This window comes from Platichthys flesus, chromosome 18 (assembly GCF_949316205.1).
Source record: "Platichthys flesus chromosome 18, fPlaFle2.1, whole genome shotgun sequence".
NCBI lineage: Eukaryota > Metazoa > Chordata > Actinopteri > Pleuronectiformes > Pleuronectidae > Platichthys > Platichthys flesus.
The window spans coordinates 18892781-18915729 of NC_084962.1; the positions used below are offsets into that span (position 1 = coordinate 18892781).

The following is a 22949-nucleotide window of genomic DNA, read 5'->3' on the forward strand; positions in this document are numbered from 1 at the left end:
ACGTACGGTGGGCGGGGAGGTCCAACCCGGAAGTGGAGCCCCATGTGCCTGCCCCGGTTTGTTGTCACGTTTAACTGTGAACGTGTGATCGGCTCCTGTCGTCGTGTCGTCGTGAAACCGGGGATTTTACACGTGGTTTAAAATGAACTCCAAGTCAAACGGGGAAAAGGACGAAGATCAATTGTTTCTCGAACAGTTGTTGGACAAATTCTATGAGTTTGGTGAGTGGGACGCGAGTTAGCGACGTGGCTAACGGGAGCTAACGGAGCTGATGAACTATGAATCATGTGTTAGCTTAATTAAAACAGCTGGATTTAGCTTTACCTCAAGTTAGCACGTAACAAATATTAGCTGGTTCTATTTCCCTCAATGTGAAACAACTGGTGCAATAACTCTACTTACACATGTGCAATAACTATAAGTACACATGTGCAATAACTATAATAACATGTGTTGATTTCTTAGATTTGTGTATTCAATTATGTCTAAATGCAGAGATCAATACTGACATCTGACACCGCTGCTTGCAGATGATGGACCTGCATCAAAAAAGAAGCTCAAGAAGAAGAAGAAACGAAACCGGCCTGAGGAAGAGGAGGAGGAGGAGGAAGATCAGCTCACTGCAGTGAAGGATGTTTGCGTTGACACTAAAGATGAGCAAGCAACAAATACTGTCGCTGAACAACAACAGCAGCAACAACAACCGCAGACAGGTGAGAAGCTGCGGAAATTTATTTTAATATTCTCCTCTTTTGATTTCAAGGATCATCCCACGAGTTCTCAGATGAATTAATATCTCATTCCTCCATTTCCCTGTTGTGTTTCTAATTGTTTAATCGTCTCACGCAGGTGCAGCCGTCCGGCAGGTGAGTCCGGTCGAGGTCGTGACTTATCAAGATTACAGAAAGAAACTGAAGACCAATCAGACGCCAGCTTCTAACAAAACACCCGTGAGTCAGAGACTTTAGCTTTTCTCCAGGTTCTTCATTATAAATGTACAGATGAGGCTAAAAAACATAGAATTAGAACTTTAGTTTTCCAGTTGATGTTTTTAAAAGCTTCTTGTCATCACTCACTCATTCCACGTTCCCTCTCCTCTCGTCTTCGCTGCTGTTCTCACTTCAAGGCTCCTCAGATCCCGGAGAAGACTCAAAGCGACCCGATGGAAGAAATCAGTTTAGAAAAGGTACAATTTGACTCTTTAGGTTAAATGTTAAGTGTGAAATCTATTTCAAGAACGAGCAGGAGCTAATTTAAGTTAACATGTTTATTAATAAACAGTTTTTGTGACTGTGCACATCAGGCTCGGCTGGAGGTCCACCGCTTCGGAATCACCGGATATAAGAAGGAGCAGCAGCGTGTCTTTGAGAAGGACAGAGCCATCATGCTCGGAGCCCGAGTAAGGACCCTTCATTACTCTTACCCTGGAGTTCTGTCCTCAGTATCAGAACTGTCTGAGTGACAGTTTGATTTACTGTGTCTCATTCAGCCTCCTAAGAAAGACTACGTCAACTACAAGCTGATGCAGCGACAGATTCAAGAGAAGAAGCAGAAAGCCAAAGAGGACGTTCAGCCGGTAAGACGTGAAAGTGTGTGAATCAAACAGAGGCGTCACTGTTATTAAGGGTCTGGACCAAATAACAGAAACACCAGGTTCAAGTCAAAACTGTAGTGATTATTATTATGATCATTTAAATTCTGACCGTGTGTCTCTGTCTTGTAGTCTGACTTGAAGAAAAAGAAGAAGATAAATAATCAGAGGTGAGTGAATGAAGTGAATCTGTTCTTTATAATAAAATAACATAACTGTCATTGTCCAAGTTGGTTTGAACAGGGATACTTCAGAATCTGAACCTTGTGTGTCGCTGCTCTCTCGTCCCCAGGGACAGGAAGAAGGCGTCGTCCGGCTCGGGCGCCGGCCCCTCGGGTCAGGTGGGGCGCTTTAAGGACGGGCTGCTGGTCCTGAGCTCCAAGGAGATCCAGACAATTAAAGGCAACAAGAGAAGCAAATAGGTTTGTTCTTGTGCTTCTGCTGAGAAACTGAAGCACAAGGATGAAGAGGAAATGGACGAGGGCTGCTCCTGATGTGACCCGTGAGGTTGATTCCCTGACGTGTCGCTGGTCTGCGGTGGAAACATGGCGACGGCCCGACTGGCGACCGACCACTGAGTCAGAAATCCAATCTACAGATTGCCCCTGAAACGGAGCCTGAGCGTTCCTGGGTGGGGCAGCACGATAATGCACGAGACCGGAGACTCTGTTGAATCATATTCCATCACAATTTATTTATTTTTTGTTTTTATAAATGACCACAAAAAGAAAAAGAAAGACATTTGCGTCTTGCTGTTTTTTTAAACGATGCATTTCTCATATACAAACCATGTCAGTCTTACAAAACATTTATATTGGCAGGAGGAGAGGGACACTATGGAGGGAAATAGTCAAATTAGAAATGTACACACATGTTGAGTCCATGAAGTAAGACGCACATAAACCCTTTGCCCATGAGAAAGAGGAAGGCTCCTGCCGGTGCAGCAGAATCTCCGTTATTCTAGATGTAAACATTGAAGTCTTCAATAAGACACAATAAAGACTTATGGCGACAAACGGAACCTGCGATCTGACCGTGTGCGTCTGGGTGAGGTCACAACTTCTCACACCGATTCTCTAAAAGCAGCTTTTTGCATGTGGACATTTCACCGGAAAGGAGTGTGAGGAAATCTGAAGTTTATCTGCAGCACGCTTGATTTTCCAGGAGGTTTTTTGCAGCCAGCATCATACAAACAGTAAAAATAAATATGTAATTCAGTATATTTACATACTCAAGCGTAGATATATTTTTTCTTCTGACGTGTTCAAGGTAAATAAACAATGGTGACATGCTGTATTGTCCCAGCACCACATGTAGAGGTCAAATATGTCACATTCATGGGGGGGGGGGGGGGGGGGGGGTAAAGGGACATGCCGTTAAATTGTGAATCATTTTAAATATGTGGTCTTCGTCTGTTTAATATAAATTTCAGAAACTCTGACTTCCTGAAGCTGCAGCATTATGGCTCAGTATAAAGTTTGATTTTCACCAGTCTAAGGAGAGAGAGAGAGATCACCCAGATTTCATGATTGATGTCACACTTTGCTCGTGGGCTCTAGCATCTATTCCTGGTCACAGGGAAGTGAACCTCAGGGCGGGTTTCTCCTCTGATGGAGGGGGGGGCACTGGCTGTTGTGGAGCAGAACAACCAGGAAGCCTCACATGATGCAAATGCAGCCCTTAGGTGGTAACTGGCAGTCTGTCACATGTCAGGAAGAAATAAAATCCCCTTTGGCAGAAAGTTGGATGTGATTTCTGTGTCGGGAGGAAACTGTTTCAAATCCTCGATGAAAACCTAAGCAGGCATTGGATCTACTGGGAATAGGAAATATGGTTAATATATGGACTGGTTTTTTGTGATGTTGCATCAGTTTCTGTTAAATTTACACAAAGTCAATCAGCGTCATACTTAGGGCATTGATTACGGACACTTGATTATATTTCCCATTCATTTTACTGCAGCATCTGGTGCAAAAACACTAGCTGCGTATTTAAAATGATGTAAATGTCACAGATGTAACATTCTACATAACTAAATTAGAGGCTCAGTCATTATTTTTAAATAGAAGAACCCTCAAATGGTTAGAAAAAGCACAGAATGTACAGATATTCCCAGTTTGCTACTCCAGAAGTTTACTAATCAATAAATTACTTTAAAATAGGTGTTGTATTGAAAATAGACATCATCGGTTCCTTTGAGAAAAACCTTTTGTAGTCTACTGTTGCACTGTTTCTCTCTTCAGTCACATGGTTTATTGGAATTCTAAAGATTAAAAAGGTCTTAAAAGATAAATAACAATAGTTTACGACATCAACTGTTACAAGGCAAATGCTATGTAATGTCCCTGATTGCATGTTTGAAGGTTACGGTACAAAATGGAGCAGATATTCTGATTAACTCGAAAGTTAAAATAAATCCTAGTTGAGTAAAATGGAACAAGATAATGAAAGATGAGAGAAACACATGAACACTGTTGTTGGCGTGGTTTGAACAGCAGGGGGCGCGCTGTCGCAGCAGTTGGCTTGAACGTCACTCGTTGCAAAGACAATAATAATGTTCAGTATTTACAGTACAGCTTCAGATATTCTTGTAAACTTGTTCGATGCTTAATCCATGCTTCATATTACACGTCGTTGTCATAACTCAGTATTTACAGTTGGAGGATTCTCACACACACACACACACACATTATATAAATATTTAAATATCGTCATAAAATTCAGGGTTAAATAATTGTTTTAATTTAAAAATGAACCTTTCCTCTGCTGCATCCGGATAAATGATCACATCCAGGGGTACCCATGTCAAAGTGATGTAATAGCATTAGTCACAGTGGTTTGGTTGGATTTCAAAGCTCCTCACGTTCTCAGCTTCACGTCCACAGATGTGAAATGAGTCTGAAGCTCGACAGAGAGACTCACAGATGAGCACAGAATTAAATCACAATGAGACAACCACGTTTTTCTCTTTCTACACTTTCTGATCTGCAACTTTTTTGTGTTGGCCTTGAACGACTGAAAAAGGAATAAAACAGTGTTGAGCTTATTTCCATCTCATTTCAGCAGCTTCTGACTTTTAAGTGTCAAAGTGAAAAACAACATATAATCAGGTTCTGAGTGTGACGAGTCAGGGAAGAGCTGAAGGGAATCTTCAGGTCAATAATAATAATTATAATTATAATAATAATTGATTTTCGAAGCAGCACAACTAAAGATCTCAAATTAAAATGTCACAGAAAACCTTGTTAGTTTAATCCTAGCAAAACCAAAAGAAAGGTATTCATCTTCTGTAACTATCAGCAAGAAAGCAAATTGTATGAATTCTCTGAATATTAAATTCTATTTGGCCACTTTCACTTTCTCAAGATTATTCGTTTTTTAATTCCACCACTTGATGCAGATGAATATTTAGTGCAGCTGGTAAATCAGTCCACAAGAAACTCTGATGCAACCAATTAAAACCAAAATGAATTTAAGATAAAAGATTTTGATGTTTCCTAATGGCCCCTCCCAGGCTCTATTGATCTGTTATACAGCTACTGAGGAAATGAAATGAATCTTCCCAGCTTCACCTCACTGAGTTCTTAATGTCTGTCGTGTTCCTGCCCACAGGTAACAAATCACCTCTCTATTAAACTCCAACCAATTACGAGAAGCAGAACACAGGAGCTGAAAAAATGAGCGTGAACGACCCACAATGCAACTGTAACTCAGGGAGGTGGCCCTGTTTGAACTCGCAGGCTGTAAACACACCTGAGAGAGAATCACCGCTCCATCACTGCTCCCTCGTTCATCATCTCCTGAGAGTCGCTCTGGAATCTCCTGGAAAATTATGGTTCCACGTTTTATCGGTGATTTGGTGCGTTGTGTTTTTCTTTTAGTGTTTTTTTCAGTAGAAAACGATTTGACTGCACAGTGTAGACGAGAGAGTCGATGTGTTTGGTCTCCGGCCTCCAGGAGAAGCTTCAGGCTCCTTCAGGTGGAGATCACTGGAAACATAGCAGCTAGAATATGAACACAGGTGAGTCCTGGAGGTCACAGGGGAAAACCACGGGACATGAAAAGAGTGGGACGATCCACAGTAAATCCGTCCGTCCACAAGTGTCAATCACTGTCTTTATAACCAAGAGATTTGTCCCTTTGTCCCAAATGACCGGACGCTGAAGTGCATCCGAGACAAAGGACACCTTGATGGGAGAGGAGTTGAAGTCCCAGCTGATGTTACTGGAAAACGTCCACGTGGGGATCGAACCTAGGCTGCGTACGACTTTGTGTGTTTGTATCCAGAGCACACGCAGAGACACGGGGGCGGGGGGGGCTCCTACTGTTTGATAGTCTTTGGAATGTCCAGGCCCGTCAGCAAGGTCACCTGAAACAGACAAACCAGCCAATGAGAGCCCTGCATCGCTGGGTGGGGCCGAGGACGCGGCGTGGAAACAGACACACAGGAGGGTTAAAGGGACTTAATGTAGTTCAATCTAGAGACTACACACTTTCTGAGACACACAACATGGACCACACGCCTCTACCTTCTCCAGTCGTACAAAAACAATGAGGTTAACAGGAGCGGCCATCTTTTCAGAATAAAGCCGCGGTGTCGAGCGATAAAGTGACTTTTTAGTTTGGCGTGTGTCCCATCCACTAACATGGGGGAGGTAGGTTTCAGGGGGGGATCAAACCCCCGATGCAGCTGCACACTGACCTGCACGTTCCTGTTGATGCTGACCGCCGGCACGAAGACGCCCTCCAGGTTGGCGAAGGCGGTCGGGCCGTGCTGAACCTTGTTCACGAAGAAGGTCAGAGTGTGGTTGTTCAGATCCAGCAGGACGCCCACGGTCGAGCCCTTAGCGATGCCGCCCTCCGCCCTACACACAGACACACACAAAAACACAGACACACAAACACAGACTGTGTGAATATAAAGGCAAACTTATACTGTACACAAGTTCCATCACTATTCATGCATTAGTCCCTTGGAAGCTGGACAACATGTCCTGGATCTGTGTGTGTGTGTGTGTGTGAGATGTGTTTTTGCTTAGAAAGCTAGCCTCGGGAGAGAGAGAGAGAGAGAGAGAGAGAGAGAGAGGGGTAGGAATCGACCTGAGTTCACCACCGTGTGACACAGGAGATGATGAACGACTGGACGAGCGGCTCTACGTGGACCGAGGTAGAGAAAGGAAAGAAACAAAAGTTCTCATTTCTCTCGTGTGGAGTCGACTTTTGTCTCATAAAGAAAAAAGACATTTCCTTGTAACTGAATGTTTAATGAGAGCTTAGAGGCGTCCCTGTGACACGGGGAGACGGTTTGATGTCTCCAGCAGCCGGCAGTCTTCTTCTTCCACTGCTGCTGCTCCCCGGTGGGTTTGTTAGTTGGTATTGTACGAGATTCAAGGGGCCCCCTGTCACCGAGCGCATGCTTCATTATGCTGTGTGTGTGTGAGGGAGGGTGTGCACGTTGTGTTAGAGCTTGCACGTGCCTCTTAGATGTGTGAGGTTTGATGCTGAGGACGGAAGGGGGGGGGGGGGGGCACCTCACAAAGTCCCCTGCTGTTTTTATTGACACACAAGTGCAGTTTTGTGGTTGAGTTCAAAAGATGAACAGTTTTCTAAGGGGGGTTAAGTTTACAAGTTGGAACCAACAGACTAATTTTGTTGGTTAAAGTGAAAACACATCGGTAAACCCAACTTTTAAATTATAAGAATGAGAATTCGATTTCGGTTTCATTCAGCTGCAAACTTCTTTTAATCTTTTTATCACTTTTGAATAACGCAACGGTTCAGAGGAGATTCGGTTTTATGATTTAGTTTTTAACTTGTTTTTATTGATTGAAGATGCTGAACTGATTTCCACCCGACTTGGTAGAGATGTTGGATTAACCCGTAAATAAATCCTGACATTTTAACTTTAACAACTTGAGATCTCAGGGAAAACTCCAGCACCTCGATGAAGAACGTCAGACATTTTGAGGAGATAGATTTTCCATGAGCATTTGGGATTTGGCCCAGTTGACACTTACCTGTTGGTGTGGGAGTTGTTGTGCATGAACCAGGAGCGGTTGTTGTCCACGTACATGGCCCACGCCTTGTCGTCCTTCCCCAGCATCATGTCTTTCATGGTGTTGATCCTCGCCACGCCAAACGCCGGGTCCGGGTGGTTGTCGTAGCGGTCAACGCAGATCTCCCAGTAGTGGATTCCCTGGAATTCAAGGAGAAACAGAATAAATGTGATTAATAAATCATAAATCAGGTTCTATTACTCATGGAACCGTTGTGTGTGCTTGGACGTTTACCTTGGAGAACGCGGCGGTCCCCAGCACCACGCGGTCATCGTAGCTGTTACAGGAGACGGTCAGGTTCTCGTTGGTCAGAACTATGTCCCGGTGAGCCGAGGACGGGTCAAAGGTGAACCAGGCCACTGCAATAACACAAAACAACAGTCTTGAGACAGCAGGTTTCTTATTTTCATGTTTTGGGACAAAATAAGACACAAGAGCATTTTCTAAAAAGGTTATACGGACGAGTTTGTTTTCCAGCCTTTGTTGCTCTTTGTGAGTTTTGAGAGAACGAGGGAGGACAGAGGAGGAAAGGAAAGAAGGAGAGGAGGCAGGAGGAGAGCAGACAGAAAAAACAAACAGAGGGCGGAGGGATGAGCGGTTATCAGTCCGAAAACAGACTGTGATGCCCATTGTTGTGTTTGTGTGAGTGTGTGTTGGTGATTTTGTTGTTGACTTCTTCCTCTTCCCCAAAACCTATTCTCTCCTTCCTTTCCTTTTCTTCCCCTGCTCTGCCTCCTTTATTTCTCACATCTGTTTCTCAGCTTTCCTCTTCTCCATCCCTTCCCTTTCCCTCCTCTCCTTTCCTTGCTCTTCTCCACCTGTCCCTTTCGTTTCCCTTTCATCTTCTCCTCATCTCTCTTCCTCGCCTCCCCCCCTGAATATGAAGCACAGTGTTCCTCCTCTCCTGAGGAGCTTGTCATTGTTTCTAAGAACAAAAGGAATAATATGATGAAACCTGTTCTGCAAAGACCATCGCAAGCACCAGAGGAACACGACAAACACACAGACAGAGACACTGTGTTTGTGTTGGAGCCACTCTGCGCCAATTTGGCAAACCCCAAGCACACACACACACACACACACACACACACACACACACACAAACAAAGGAAGTACTTACCATCAGAGGTCCTCAGCACCACGGTCTTGCTGTACGGCCCCACACCGACTGCATTGTAGGCCTTCACCCTGGCGTTGTAGGAGCTGTTGAAATGGAGGCCGTCCACCGTGCACACTGTCTCCTTCCCCACATAAACCTCCTGGGACAGACACACACAAACACAGCATCATTACACATGCAGGTTAAGTGCAGGGTCCTATACGTTTGTTCGCCGCTTAAAGTCACGAGCTATACACACACGAGTGACAGTAATTACAAATGTAGGTCAAGCACTTGCACACTTAAAATGCTTCACAACACATATGTTTAACTACACGCACACACTCACACTCACACACACACACACACACACACACACACACACACACACACACACACACACACACACACACCCTCATTCAAACAAACAAACACGCCATCTGGGCATCATGCGAGTTGAGAAGCATATGGATTATTTATCAAGCTTTAATTAGATAAAACCTCTTAAATCCATTTCGTTCAGGTTCTATAATAAAATTCCAAAGCTACAGAAAAGCTGAATGGACCAACTATTCTTCATATAAGTTTGTATTCAGAACGTGTGTGTGTTTTTGTACCGACCCTGTACTGTCCTCCGTTGCCGTCGTCCAGCTCCAGGATGTAGCCCTCGATGGGGCTCCCAGGGGGCGCTGTCACTCTCCAGGCCAGCGTGGCGCTGTTGTTCCTGGTGCAGCACTTCTCCAGCTGCAGGAGCGGAGCCACCGGCACAGAAGTCCCAGACTCAGCTGTGGAGGAGAGGAGGAGAGACGAATGGATGGATGAGACGTGGAGATTGAGATCATTGGTAGGGGGAGAGGGGGGGTTGTGGAAGATGGAGGGATGAGGAGGAGGAGGAAACAGAGGGATGGAAGGATGAGGAGGAAGAGGAAACAGGGGGATGTGGTGTGGCCGGTTGTGTTTTAAACAGAAACAGGAGCTTTACTGTGGATCTAATGAGGCTTAAAGGGGAGAGAGCTGCAGGTTCATCTACAGGGCAGCAGCTGGGAACCAGTGGAGGCTCTAACTGGGCCACTGGTGCTGCTGGTTGAAGGTGTGAAAACCAAAGCTTCCAGCAGGAATGGTTTGGATACAGCTTGGCTTCTGGTTTGTGCACGGTATGTTCTCGTCATCTCTGAACTATGAGGGATTCAGTCTGTCCTGAGGTAAACTCCACACCGAGGGACAAGCTGCTGGATCTGTTTACGATGATTTAATAATTCAGGACGGTTTCTCGTCTGGTGGGGAAGTGAAGACAGGAAGGAACCAGCGGTGTGTGACAGACTTTTAGATTAAAAGCAATAAATCTGTCTGAGCTCCCAAGCAAACGAGACAAAACTGAATTCCAAAAGGAGCTGAAACAAACATAACACAAATAAAAACCAGTGACAAACATTTTGTGTTGTCAGCTTCACATCACGACTTTATAGACACTTGTTGAATCTCTGAAGACACACACACAACAAGATCAAAACCACACAACGGCAGTGAGGACACAGGGGTGAGGCAGCAGTCAGGACAAGAACAGTGTCGTAGGATCTTTGCAGTCCACATGTCGATCAATATTAATATCTTAAATATTCAAGACGCTTTGCAGCATTTATGGCCACAGTAGATCTTTGATTCATGAAGAAAATATGCAGTATTTTCTTAAATATTATAAATTTGGTGTTTATAAATAATAATTAACAATAATCCTTCTGAGATCATTACTTGATATTCTCATGTTTACATCAATTTGATAAAATGCATTTTCTTGACATCATATAACACATTATATTTATGATTAATAATGTTTAATGATTTTTGAAGCCAACAATGAAAACAATGACTTCTTTAGGCCACAGATTTCTGTAACGGTATTTTTTGGGGGGAAACTTATTGCTGCAGTGACGGCAGCACGACTCTGCAGAGGTGCTGTTCACTGGAGAGGAGCTGGAGAACAAGAACCATGCGGAGGAAGGAGACCAGAAAGACTCCGAGGGACCAAAAGGCAGAGGAGCCTCAAACCAGAAAGTCAGTGAGGGCCAGGGGGACTGAGGGGGGGCGGGGGGGGGGGGGGGGGGGGGGGCAGGGCAGGAGGGAGTGACAGAATCCATTCAGGGGAGGAAGACAGAGGGTTCACTTTAAAAAATGTAGATTCTCCCAAATACCTCCGGGGCTCTCGGCCTCCATCTCAGCCTCACCACTGTCTTCAGCCTGCATTTGTTTCAATAATGGATTCTCCTGCACATCTGGAAGTACGACGTTGGTTTGAGTGTTTTGATACAAGAGCACACGGACAGAGGGCCACATCAAAAACATCTGGAGGCGACAGTGAGACCAGGGAGACTCTGAAAGATCCTTCTCCTTACAAGGTGGTTAAAGGAAGTAAAAGTTGCACAATATTCACTATCGACTGGTGAATATGATGCACAACACTTGTCGTGCAAAGTTCAATTTGTAAAACACAGTGTTATCTGCATATTGGGACAGTTGTTTGAAGGAAAACCTGTTGGTGAAGTGTTTTATTTGAGAATGAACTAGAAAATGCTGCAACTAGAGGAACTTCAAAGTCTAAACTTGAAGGTTTGGTCATAAAATAATATCTCATCAGAGCAAATACAAAAAGATATGTAATTAAAACACCACGTGTATGGAGATTGAAGGTGGAGAAGATGGAGTCTCTCCTAGGGACAATGTCAGCTTGTATTTGAAGTCTCTCCCATGAGGAACCAAAAGGTCTTGAAGAACCATCAGCAATGGACACATCTGCACCATGTTACACCATCATTAAAACACGGCACTTAACTGGATTCATTTCATCTTATAGATCCTCTGCTGCTTGTGTCTCTGTTGAATTTGTAATAACTGCATTGGATTACCAAGCCTTTAAATGACATGCCGTGTATAAAACAATATATTCATGATGTGTCCATGAAGAGAATAATGAGGTTCTCTTTTTAGAGGAAGTGAACTGAAGGTTGAATCCACACCAGCTCATGCAAACGCCCACTCTCTGCCTCACTGGAGCCTTGTGGGAATAAAACATGGAGCTGATTACATATTTAATGTACATTAACAATACATCTGGGTAATCTGTGGGACGGCAGCAGAAGGAATGTGAAGGACGCTGTGGTTTACTCACGTTAACGAATGAGGCAAGTACAAATCGTCAAAGGGGATTTTAATTCTAATGAGCAGGATGTTTGCGTCTTGGAGCTCGTTAAGTTATTTATGGATCATTACTCGTCATGGTTACTAATCATCATGGATGCTCATCCTATGGAAAACTATCTATTTCATCATCTGGAGTGTTTTTTACCCTTCATTAAACTTTCTTTATCTTGATTCCTGTATCAAAATGAAAGTGGAAAACAGATCAATGGTTTTCATTTTCCTCTCCTCCTTCGTCTCCTCAGTTTCACACACAAAGAATTATATTTCTGTTCCTCCTCCATGGACACAACACATTTAGCAATAACTCCAACCGCCACCGCTCGATCAACACAAACACAATCTAACCTCAAAAGGATCATTCCCCCAATTTGAACAATGGGCTGATACACACAACCCGAGCGAAGCCAAAGAACCACGATGAGGCAGATTTGAAACACGCTGGCTCTTCATGTGCAGGAAGAACATGACATTTATATTTATAGATCTGTGTTATCAAGTGACAGCATGAAGGAAAGAACACTGTATGTAAACTGCTTTGACATCGACTGTACTAATGTCTGTGGCTTAGCGACGCCATGGAGTTGCATGATGGGAAATGTTGGATCCGCGAAAAGGTCAAGCATTGATTTTGACCTTTTTCGGCGTCTTGTGATACACAAATCTTTCTGAGTCGAACACTGAACACTTCCTTATATATGTGAATCCCCAGTGCTCCTACTGGGGGGTTAATGGAGTTATAATTTAAAGGCATATTGTAATAAATGGATCCTGTGGGGCTGGGAGGTGCTGACGGAACAGGACGGGTGAGATCTGGTTGGTTTACCGTTGCCCGGGCAGAAGTCCAGCTGCTGGATGGTCTGCATCAGCGAGTCGGTGTTGAGGGTGAGGTCATAGTCGGGGCCGACCTTTGGCTCCAGGGCCCCTTTCACCCACTGGTCCTGAGAAGACGTCACCCGCTTGATGAGTGGGTCTGAGATCTGCACACACAGAACAGAAACACATGTAGAACAGCTTGAAAACACACACACACACAGTGACGGGGTAATTACCGGAGGGAAAGAGGCATTCACACACACACAGGAAATTAGAGCACATGCTTTCACTATCCACATTTGAATACGCTCGCAGGGCTGCGATACGCTCGCTGCATACAGAGCAGCTCCACTGCTCTGGGATCTGCTCCGTCCGCAGCTCCGTCACATCGTCCCTGACAAGTGGAATGAGGCCCGCATTAGTGCAGCTCAAATATTTAAGGGAAGGAATTAGGAGGCCTCATCTGCCGCTAAGAGCTTCACCGCCGCAGGAAAAAGAAACAAAATGAATTCATTACATTAAACTTCATCTAACTGAGCAGAAACGGGAGATTAGTGTTTTATTAAAAGCAGCGGCTGAAGGTTTGGAAATTCAGCCGCGAGCTTTAAAAACACAGTTTCATTTGGATTCATTAATAATTCGATTTAAAAGATTCAACCTTTAACAGCCGGCTTTGATGTAGGCGTCGGTAATATAGAACCACATAATCAATACTTTATTAAATATTCAGATGAAATAGAAGGGAGGGGAAGGTGTGTGTGTGTGTGTGTGTGTGTGTGTGTGTGCGTGTGTGTGTGTGTGTGTGTGTGTGTGTTTGTCTCGGGAGAATCTTTGATCTCCATTTTCTCTCCCCCCCTTCACCTCACTCCATCTCTCTTCTCTTCAGGAGTAGAAATCATTCATAACCAGAAGCAGGAACATACTGTGCATGTACAGTAACTGTGGTGGAGCGGGTTGTCCCCTGACCAGAGGGTCGGTAGTTTGATCCCCCCCGTTCTGCATTCCAGAGTGTTCTTTGTTCTCAGTTTTTTCTCTTGTATTGTATAATTCTAATCTTTACCATCTTTATCAACAGCTTATGGGACAAATACACTTTTACAAACATATACAGAATGGGATCACGTAGTCATGATCCTTATGTTAAGGTCCTTAGACGTTTGAATCTCCAAGATTAGAAGTGTTTTATTAAAAGTGCAGTAAATATGGGTTTGAGATAAAGAGAGTTTAAGAAAATATGTCGTCATGTGTTCAATATTATGTTTATAAGCATTTTTCATGACGTTTGAAGGTGAGAGAAAAGTCCCAACATCTCCAGGACCCTGAACACAACATCAGGGTCAAACCTTCTTTCCGTCCTTGTCCTCAACATCCACGGATCAGAAACCAATGATCGGCCATTGATCTCCTGAATCTGCCAATAACTGAACCTCTCGGATCCATGAAAGTTCTGAAGCAGAACCTGTGACTTCAGACTCGAGCTGCTCTGACTTGGTGCACGATGGGTTTTATTGTTTCTCTCACTTTTCAGCTCAGTGAAGTTTTCCTCCTCTGACTCTGCAGTGAGTTTTGATTTTTCTTTTCCTGCGCTGGCTTCAGAAACATCAGAGGCTCCGTGCAAAGTGTCTGTCTGCTCGTGAACTCAAAGGAACTAAGCAGCCCCCCCCCCTCCCCCCATTTCTTTCCATCCTTTCAACTTCCACATTTACATTTTTTGGTTGTAAATACTTCAGAAAAAGTTGGGCCCGCTCCTCAGCGTGAGACCCCATGCTGAGTTTTGCCTCGTCTTTACTCCCAGAAACTTAAATTGAAACTGTTTTAAAAGGGAGAGGGAAGCTTTTGTTTTACGGTGTTTAGTAATTTCCGTATAGAGGCTACAACTAAAAAATTGAAATTCATTAGCCACAGTTTAATATCGTTCATGCCTTCGTGCCATATAATTATACGTCGTTTTAATTGTTGGTCTATGAAAATGATGTTATAAAGACTTCAGAGATATTGTGATAAATAGAATAAATTGGGGTCGACCTTTTCCTTCCATACTTTATTCTTCGAAGTTGAATTTCTCAGATAAATCTGATCTGAGAGAAATTCTCCAAATTCTTGTGTCACAAGTTAAAAACCAGGCTGATTAAACCTCAACTTATTTTCTGGGGAGATATTTTCCCAGATCCTGATTCAATAAGGTCTTCTTGTCCTTTATGAAGATGTTCTGCAGGTGGAACACACACGTACCTGCAGGAATCCACTGGGGTCGTTCTCTTTCAGGACCTCCAGACAGAACTCCATCATCCCAGTGGTCTGACGCAGCTTCATGGTGCAGTGGGTGATCTGGTCACGCACAACCTGCCAAAGACACGGATCACAGATATTTCTTATTGGAAGTTTTCAATCGATTCAGGAGCTGAGGTGTTTTCTGAACATTAAATTAAAGAAAAAGTGATATAGCTCAATAGATACTGGTTAAAAAACAGAACACTAACGGCTGCTATTTATTGGCTTTCAACAGCAATGGGAATAGATTCAATCCAGATTCACTCCCAGGTCTAATGACTCTGCAGGAGATTAGAGGTTTTATATTTATATGGTTTTTATTGGCTACGGCTCCAATTGGATGAATGAGTTCAACTTGAGAACACAACACAAAACACAGAAAGACAAACTCTTCTACTGGCAACGGTTATTGTCGTTTATCCCTCGTTTTAGAAAACTGCACATCTGCCCTAATGTTGGTGTAAATGAAATGTGACAAATCAGAGAGCGTGAAGAACACAGGAGGAAGTGGCACCAGCTCTGTATCACTGTGCTGTTTAACCTTCTATATATGTGCAGGCATTTAGAGGTGGGTGAGGAGAACATGTGGATATAAAACCCAGGTGAGTTATATTCCAGACGCACCAGAGGAGACCCTGTTCAACATGTGATGTGATGGGCCGACACCGAAAAGGTAGAAGAACAGAGAAGGATCGAGGGGAAGTGAGTGAAATACAGAAATGTAACTTAATCAGCTTCATTCATCAAAGGTCTAAACTATAAGTGAGTTTTATTTATAACTTACCACTCAAATAAAGGTGAACTTGAATGTGCAAAAGTTTGTTTTAGAATAACAAAATTCACAGTTAGGGCATTACCCCCCCCCCCCACCTCCCTCCTGGTTCCAGGGCTTTTCCATTACGTTCCACTTCCACCCGGGATGAAACGTCCAGGGTGCGAATACTGGAGCATGTTAATGGGAGCTCAGATCGGAGATACCACAGGCTCAGTCCCAGTGTGACTCACTGGCTCCACATCACACTCTGCAGCACATTTCACTTCACGTTACAGCAACAGTTTGGAGGCTGATGTTTCTTATCTCTGGCGGATTGTGGAGCGTGACCACACACAGTCCTGAACACGGAATGGTGCAGCACATAAATCTTAATATACGGCATTAAATAAGCAGAATAGGAGATGAAGGGAATTAAAATATGTTTAAATCCTCCAGGAGCTTGTTCCTCTGCTTTTATTTTGTATTCAGGATGTCCCCCACTCTGTTAATCTTAATTACAGATTAACTAAGACACATCTGCATCCGTACGAGTTAGAGAGAAGTTATAGACAAAGAAACATCATCTGGAATACTGTATTTAAACTGCACATGAAACCTTATGGAGGAGAAACCGGGAGGAGTTGTTGCAGCTGAGGGAAATCGAGGTGTGAGACGTTCAGGTTAACGTCCACAGGTCACGACCCCGAGGGGCAAAGCACATCACAGGTGATGAAAGTGTGTGAATCTAACACAGTTTGGCCCAGAAGAGATTAAACTACACAACCCTGTAACCACACTGACTCACAATCTGCTCTACTGGCTGTAAAACATCTTAAATCCCAAGACGTGATTCTCTATATCCAATATCCTCCATATTTCACATCTTCAGTTCGTCTGTATTAACTGTTCAGAATAAAGTTTGCATTGATTCTCACTGTAGCTGTGATGATCGTGTTGCGTTGGATCACAGACACAAACACTACGAGTAATTCTGCATGTTCTTATAAAAAGAGGAAACTGAAATACATTTAGCTTTTAAGGGATTATGCTTTGGCTTTGGTGAATTTGGTGAAAACAGCTGCTTCTTTGTCGTGTAAACAGTCTTTTATGTTTTTATTGTGTGTGTGTGTGTGTATTGTGTTGGTCAGAGCTTTATCTCCAAACACAGAATCCAGGCCTTGTGAGTGCTTTAAAACACAAAGAGGCCAAAGGCTGAGTTCACTCACAGATCATATGAGGATGAAGATTCTGCTGGGAGTTTAAAGATGCATTTAAATGACTTATTGAAAGTGAAATTACATAAATTGCAAACATGAGGTCGTCCTGAAAGCAAACGCTGAAAGAGCTTTAAAAGTTTGTTTCTGAGTCCCGTGAAAATCTGCAAATATGAGAATGAGAAACATTGAAAAATCGTTGTGTGATTAAATAACTAGAGCTCTATTTGTATGTGATGTCATTAAACGTGTGTAGATGTTGTGTGACTGATTCAACGTGCACATCTGGTTTTACACTCTGCCCTGCAAACATCTGTCCACATGGATGGACTGAATGAAAACTGACCGGTGTAAAGATGATGTTGAATGTATCAGCCCCCCCCCACTCTCTCTCTCTCTCTCTCTCTCTCTCTCTCTCTCTCTCTCTCTCTCTCTCTCTCTCTCTCTCTCTCTCTCTCTCTCTCTCTCTCTCTCTCTCTCTCTCCTGCAGCTCTTCACCCTCTGGCTCAGTCTCAATCTCCGACCGGCAGATAATGACAACAGCTGTCCTTGGGGCGTCCGTCCAAACACCCCCCCCCCCCGCTGACATCCAGACGGTCAGTCGGTCGGTGGGCACGTGGAGGCCGGGCACGAGGCCATGTGACACGCTGGGACTTAAGAAACCCACTCCGCCCCCGAAGCGGTGGAATCACAAAGCACAGTATATAGATATATAAAGAAAGCATTGCTATAAAAATAATTTCAGGTAAGGAATCAAATTGTTTTATTTCGATTATGTGTTTTAATGTTTCAATTAAAAAAGGTTTGTGAGCTATAAATGATATCTAAAACCATATCTGATGAGATGTTGTGTGAGTTTCTATTTATTGATCTAAGACTGATGTTTATTTCTTGCATGATTCTTTTTTAATTTACTGTTTTAAACATTAAATGATTCAATGACTTTAATCAACTTGATGATGATTGTTATCTGATTCCAGCTGATGGAACCAGAGCGATGCACATTTGATGGAGACACACACACACACACACACACACACACACACACACACACACAGACACACACACGGGGCCTCACCTTCAGCTTGTACTCCTTCTCCTTGGTGACCTTGGTGAGCAGTTTGGCTTTCTGTCTGGTCAGCGCCTCGATCAGCGAATCGCACTGAGCCACGAGACACGCCTCGAACTCCACCCCCCCCTCCTGCACAGAGCACAAAGGATCATAACTGAAACAGAGAAATGATAAAGATCCAAACACAACAGATAAATCACCAGCGTCCTGAAATAGATCAGCTGGAGTCGTTTGCTCCATTCAGCAGCACAGAGCTCATCTGTTCATTTATCTGTGAGATCTTCGGTCTATTTGTGTCTCGGCTGCACAAACGTGAGAATAGAACGTGAATTATTGTTGTTATGACAGACTTGGACAAAAACATATTAAAAGCAACCTTACCATCTGTGCATCTGACACATTTCCCCCCCACACACACACAGTCAGAAATGTACTTTAATACTAGAATATCACAGACATCATTTCAAGGTGGGCTGCGGTTTGTCACGATACCAAAGTGCAGCACAGAGGAAACTATAATGTGGTTTTAACGTGTTTTTATTTTTATAGCCGTGGTTTTATTGCTGTAATCTGGTGAAAGTGGCTGAGATGTGAGAGAGAAAGCTGCAGGCCACAGGTTTGTGTTTGTGAATTTACCATCTAATGTCTGCTCGCTGAAATAGCAGCACAATTAAATAAAGACATAAACTTAGGGAGGAAATAAAGGAAAACATTAAATAGATAATTGTATATAGACACAATACATACACACATGTATAAATAGATACACACTTTGTTTTAAATAGCCTTATTTTTACTGTTTTTAAAATGGAATCAAAGCCACAACAGCTTGATGCCTTTTCTGCTGCATTGCTAATCTATTATTTAGGCCTATTTATGTTGAGATGAGTATATATATGAAATCAAAAAGGGAGAAAAGAAATAGAAAGGCATTAATATTGAATTAAACATTAAATCAAATATTAGAGTAAATGTTTACAGCAGCTGTAATTGTCCGTGCAGGTGATTCACTGCGTCCCTGTTACCTGTGATGTGTTGAGGTTGAGTGATGGCGCTCTAGGTCATCTGTTATGATCCTGCACCCACAAGCTTAAGAGTTATGCTCTGACATATTTCATTTGCACAGAGACGTGCAGAGCAGACGGTTAATCCCCGACAAGTCTCTGTGTGATGGAGTCTGATCCCAGCTACTGACTCCGCTGTCTGCATTTCAACAAGAATCCACCAAAAAACCTCAGATTGCTTCCATCATCCGAGAGGTTGTCTGTTCTCTGAGCTTTGTCTTGGTCTCTACTCGACCTCATTAGACTCTCAATCTGCTTGGGGACACTTTAGTCATTGTACAGACTAACATGTGCACTTTGTCCTCTGAGCTGGCAGTTTGCTTTTAATTCGTTCTACAGGATGAAAATAACAAAGCTACGTAACATGTACAGATAGAATATGTTAAAAAACACACTAAGTCTTGTTCAGTCTTCTGCTTTGAGGATCTCCTTCCATAGAACGGTTTAATCCGATAGGCTACAACACATGAAAACATATACCATGTGATCATCAGCAGTCGGTTGCAGCAAATACTACAAAAGAGAACCCACAGCGGTGAAGAGTAAGACGAGGGATTTCTTCAAGGAACTCAAACTCCAGAGTAGTGTGGACAGTAAACGTAAAAACCAGGATGATGTATTTTAAAAGTGAACTGTAGTAATGTGGTGAGTACTCGGAGCAGCCTCTCTGAAGGGAAACCCCAGTGTACTTCACTTCTGTGTATTAGTATCTGGAAGTTCAGGATCCACACGGGGACGTTTCCTCCGCGTCCACATGATGAAGAGATGAAGAGTCTTAGATTTCAGCGATTTCCAATCAAGCCTCCTCCGCTGAGGGACGGATCTCTAAGAGGATGAACGTTTTTCTTTTATTCCCCGACTCCCACACTTCTCTTTCTCTTCATCCTCCCATCTCTCGCTGCTCTCTGAACAAAGTGAGCCTCATAGTCTTTATTTATTTTGTAATGCAGTCCACTTCATTTATGATCAGACTCTGAATGTTGGCTCGGAAAAGCTCCTGCCTACACGATATGATGGAGCAGACAGTGTGGGTGTGTGTTTGTGTGTGTGTGTGTGTGCATGACTGGCAGATGCTGTGGGAGAGATCAGCTGCACAGTAATGCTGCCACAGGGGAAACACACACACACACACTGGTATAGTTTGTTTTAGCGATTCAGTGGATTTCCTGCTGCTGTGTGTGTCAGGTCCAAATCTTCCTCTGTGACTGATTCATTTAGCCTCGTGTCCATTATCGGCAAATTACCCCAAACAAGATTCCTTTAAGTTATGTAAAGACGTCTACGTGTCGAGGAAACCGATCAGTCACGGATCTCCGTCTTCTCATCCAGACCCGTTTCTCACCGAGCTCCTCCTGGACGACCAGAGAGAATCTGAGGGAAACGGTCCAGGAGCAGCTGAGTTCCTCTTTCTCTCCTTCTCCTCTTTGTGTCCTTCCTCTTGTTCTGATTCTGGCCTGAGTACAACGCTTGTTTTGTGCTTCGGATTTATTTGTGAAACTTTGTGTTTAGATCATATCTCAGTTGCTTGCCCTTCCAATTTATTAGTTCCTGTTTAACTTTGGAGCTTCCTTCCCTACAAGTGTCTCAAGTTAGGGGCCACATCCTTCAGAGGCTTCATTTGAATATATACGGTCCCTGAATGCATCCTTCCAGAAACGAAGGCTCCACCCACCTCCTCCCTGAATGGACCTTATTGCTCTGTAACACCTGAATCTCTGAATAATAACACAAGCTGCTTTAGGAGGAAAACAAAGAGAAGAACATAGACCATCAGATGTATGAAGGTGTTGTTGCACTTGGGGCTGCTCAGGAGAACTTGGTGTGTCTAGATCCTCGTTGAGAGAATCCTGCTCAGTAGAAGAAGTGTACCTGGATCTGCTGGAGCATGTTCTTCAGCTGCATCAGGAACTCCTTTGCATCTTTAGCCTTGTCAGAGACTCCGTTCAGGGCCTGGGAGATCTGACACTGCAACGACAAAACAGGAAACACACACATCAATATCAAGGTTTGTGCATTTAGATACAAACTAAAACATTTCAGCAGGAAACAATAAAGAACCAGGGAGCAGTAATCCATCGAAGGCTTTTCCTTATGCGCTGGTTATGTAACAGACTCTCCCTGGATGCTCAGATTACTGAGCCCGGCCTGAAGCAAATTATATGCCGCCTCCTCTCATTGGCCGAAACGCTGCATTGTCTTAATGACGGTGGATTAAGTTTCTTAATCTAGATTAGAATCTGATCTGGACGAGACAAAAGGCAAAATGGGAGAATTTAACAAATGAGGAAATTAATGATGACAAAAACTTTTAGACTCTTGATGCGCTGGTGTCAGGGAAAGAGATGAAAATGTATTTCTGTGTTGAGCTTGTGCAGATTAACCATTGTGCACCAAAACCTGATTTATCCAAAGTAAAATACCTGAGAATCATTTAAAATACAAGCATTGCAAAAAGATTTCCAGAAAAAAGTCACTTTTTTATAAATTATATAAATCATTCTTTTGTCAGCTTGTTCTTAAATCTGAGGACTAATCTGTTTGACTCTCTTTCACCCTCGTTAATCTGTCTCTGTTTACCTTCCACTCAGTTTTTCTAATTTCCATTTAACAGCTTTTATAGCGAACATGGATTCATCATAGTCAAATATTCTAAATGTCAGCAGCTGTTTGCATCTTCTGCCTGATGTGATGTCATGGAAATGACCCCTGAAATAAGACCAGCCTTTAATTTGATTGACCCAATCATAATCTCATCCTGTGCGTTACTTTGTTTTCAGGAATTAACTGCGACGGTTTATTCTCCTTCTATCTGTGCAGTGAATTTGCCGGTGAGGGTGAGGAGCAGCGAGGACGATGAAGAGGAAGCTGATGTCGGGTTTATCTCCGTCCTGCAGCTGCGAGCGTGAATGAATTACTGATATTAAACATGAGCAAACTATAAACACGGGTTAATTAACATGTTTAACCCCCGCAGCTCGTCTGCATGTTACAAAGGCCTCGTCTCAGCCACTATGAGGGATCATATCACAGGAAGGATAAGCTTCCACTACACCTGCATTTTTAAGGCTGTTTACTAATATTAATTCTAAAGGAAGTTTATATTAACATGTAAATCTATGTTAATCATAAATAACAGCTGTATTCAATATAAGGGGCAAAGGTCAGAGCCATGATCTGGTTCTAAACTCAGCTGCTGGTTGTGAAATGTGATTCTTCAAAAGAACAAACGCTCATTCACTCGGACACTGCACCAAAAAAAGAATATCAAGTTTATTTTTAACATCTTTTAAATGTTTGATATCGTGAAAGGAGAATCGCTCTCTCCCTTCCTGAGGTTTCTGCTTTTTATTGCCAGGTTTTCCTTATTTATATCAGAGAGCAAAGGAAATGTGCACATCTTCAAATTTGTGTTGAGAGATTTTAAACTATAAATATAAAGATAGTTTAACTCAACCAGCTCAACTGAAAGAAAACTAAAAGGTAAAAAGAAGAAATAAACATAATTTGTCTATATTGCAAGAATTAAAGATATTAGGATTTTGTGGTTTATTTAGCAATATACATTTGAATTCAATAATGAAAGAAATGTACAGATCAGCTTGAAGTGTATAACCAATGAAACATAAACCATGGAGTAATGTTAAATTCACGATGCATCTAAAAATGCCTCCCTCTCCCAGTCCTGCAGTTATGTGTGAAATCAAATGTCCATAGCACAACGTCAATGAACTGTAAGTATAATCTCCTTTCTACATCTCCACTATAACCACTCCACCCCCACACCACCCCCACACACCACACACACACAGACACACACTGA

The 22949-nt window shown here is 43.0% G+C and overlaps 2 protein-coding genes across 6 annotated transcripts in view; one reads left to right on the forward strand and one right to left on the reverse strand.

The window, feature by feature from the left end:
* Window positions 1–5: 5 nt before the first annotated feature.
* On the forward strand, window positions 6–2332 carry c18h1orf131 (chromosome 18 C1orf131 homolog). 4 transcript variants are annotated; one of them, XM_062411262.1, is made up of 8 exons: window positions 6–221; window positions 531–713; window positions 850–950; window positions 1127–1186; window positions 1304–1399; window positions 1490–1576; window positions 1724–1761; window positions 1884–2332. In XM_062411262.1, the coding sequence occupies exons 1-8, from the start codon at window positions 143–145 to the stop codon at window positions 2011–2013; spliced, it is 774 nt and encodes a 257-aa protein (XP_062267246.1). In that variant the 5' UTR covers window positions 6–142; the 3' UTR covers window positions 2014–2332. The 4 variants fall into 4 exon arrangements, with proteins under 4 accessions (XP_062267246.1, XP_062267248.1, XP_062267245.1 ...); XM_062411264.1 differs by having other exon boundaries at window positions 1136–1186; XM_062411261.1 differs by having other exon boundaries at window positions 531–712; window positions 846–950.
* Window positions 2333–3272: 940 nt separating this feature from the next.
* The window catches only part of LOC133973411 (E3 ubiquitin-protein ligase TRIM9), a 35362-nt gene continuing 15685 nt past the window's right edge, over window positions 3273–22949 (reverse strand). Inside the window, exons 2-12 of one of the 2 annotated variants that reach the window (XM_062411257.1) lie at window positions 20999–21094; window positions 18072–18194; window positions 14987–15097; window positions 12765–12918; window positions 10936–11016; window positions 9368–9531; window positions 8768–8906; window positions 7882–8006; window positions 7609–7787; window positions 6294–6456; window positions 3273–5960 (exon numbers count right to left, since the gene is read on the reverse strand). In XM_062411257.1, the coding sequence (XP_062267241.1) occupies window positions 5913–5960; window positions 6294–6456; window positions 7609–7787; window positions 7882–8006; window positions 8768–8906; window positions 9368–9531; window positions 10936–11016; window positions 12765–12918; window positions 14987–15097; window positions 18072–18194; window positions 20999–21094 (1383 nt within the window). In that variant the 3' untranslated portion in view covers window positions 3273–5912. The remainder of the gene's footprint in view (window positions 5961–6293; window positions 6457–7608; window positions 7788–7881; window positions 8007–8767; window positions 8907–9367; window positions 9532–10935; window positions 11017–12764; window positions 12919–14986; window positions 15098–18071; window positions 18195–20998; window positions 21095–22949) is intronic. The other variant, XM_062411259.1, reaches the window with a different exon arrangement.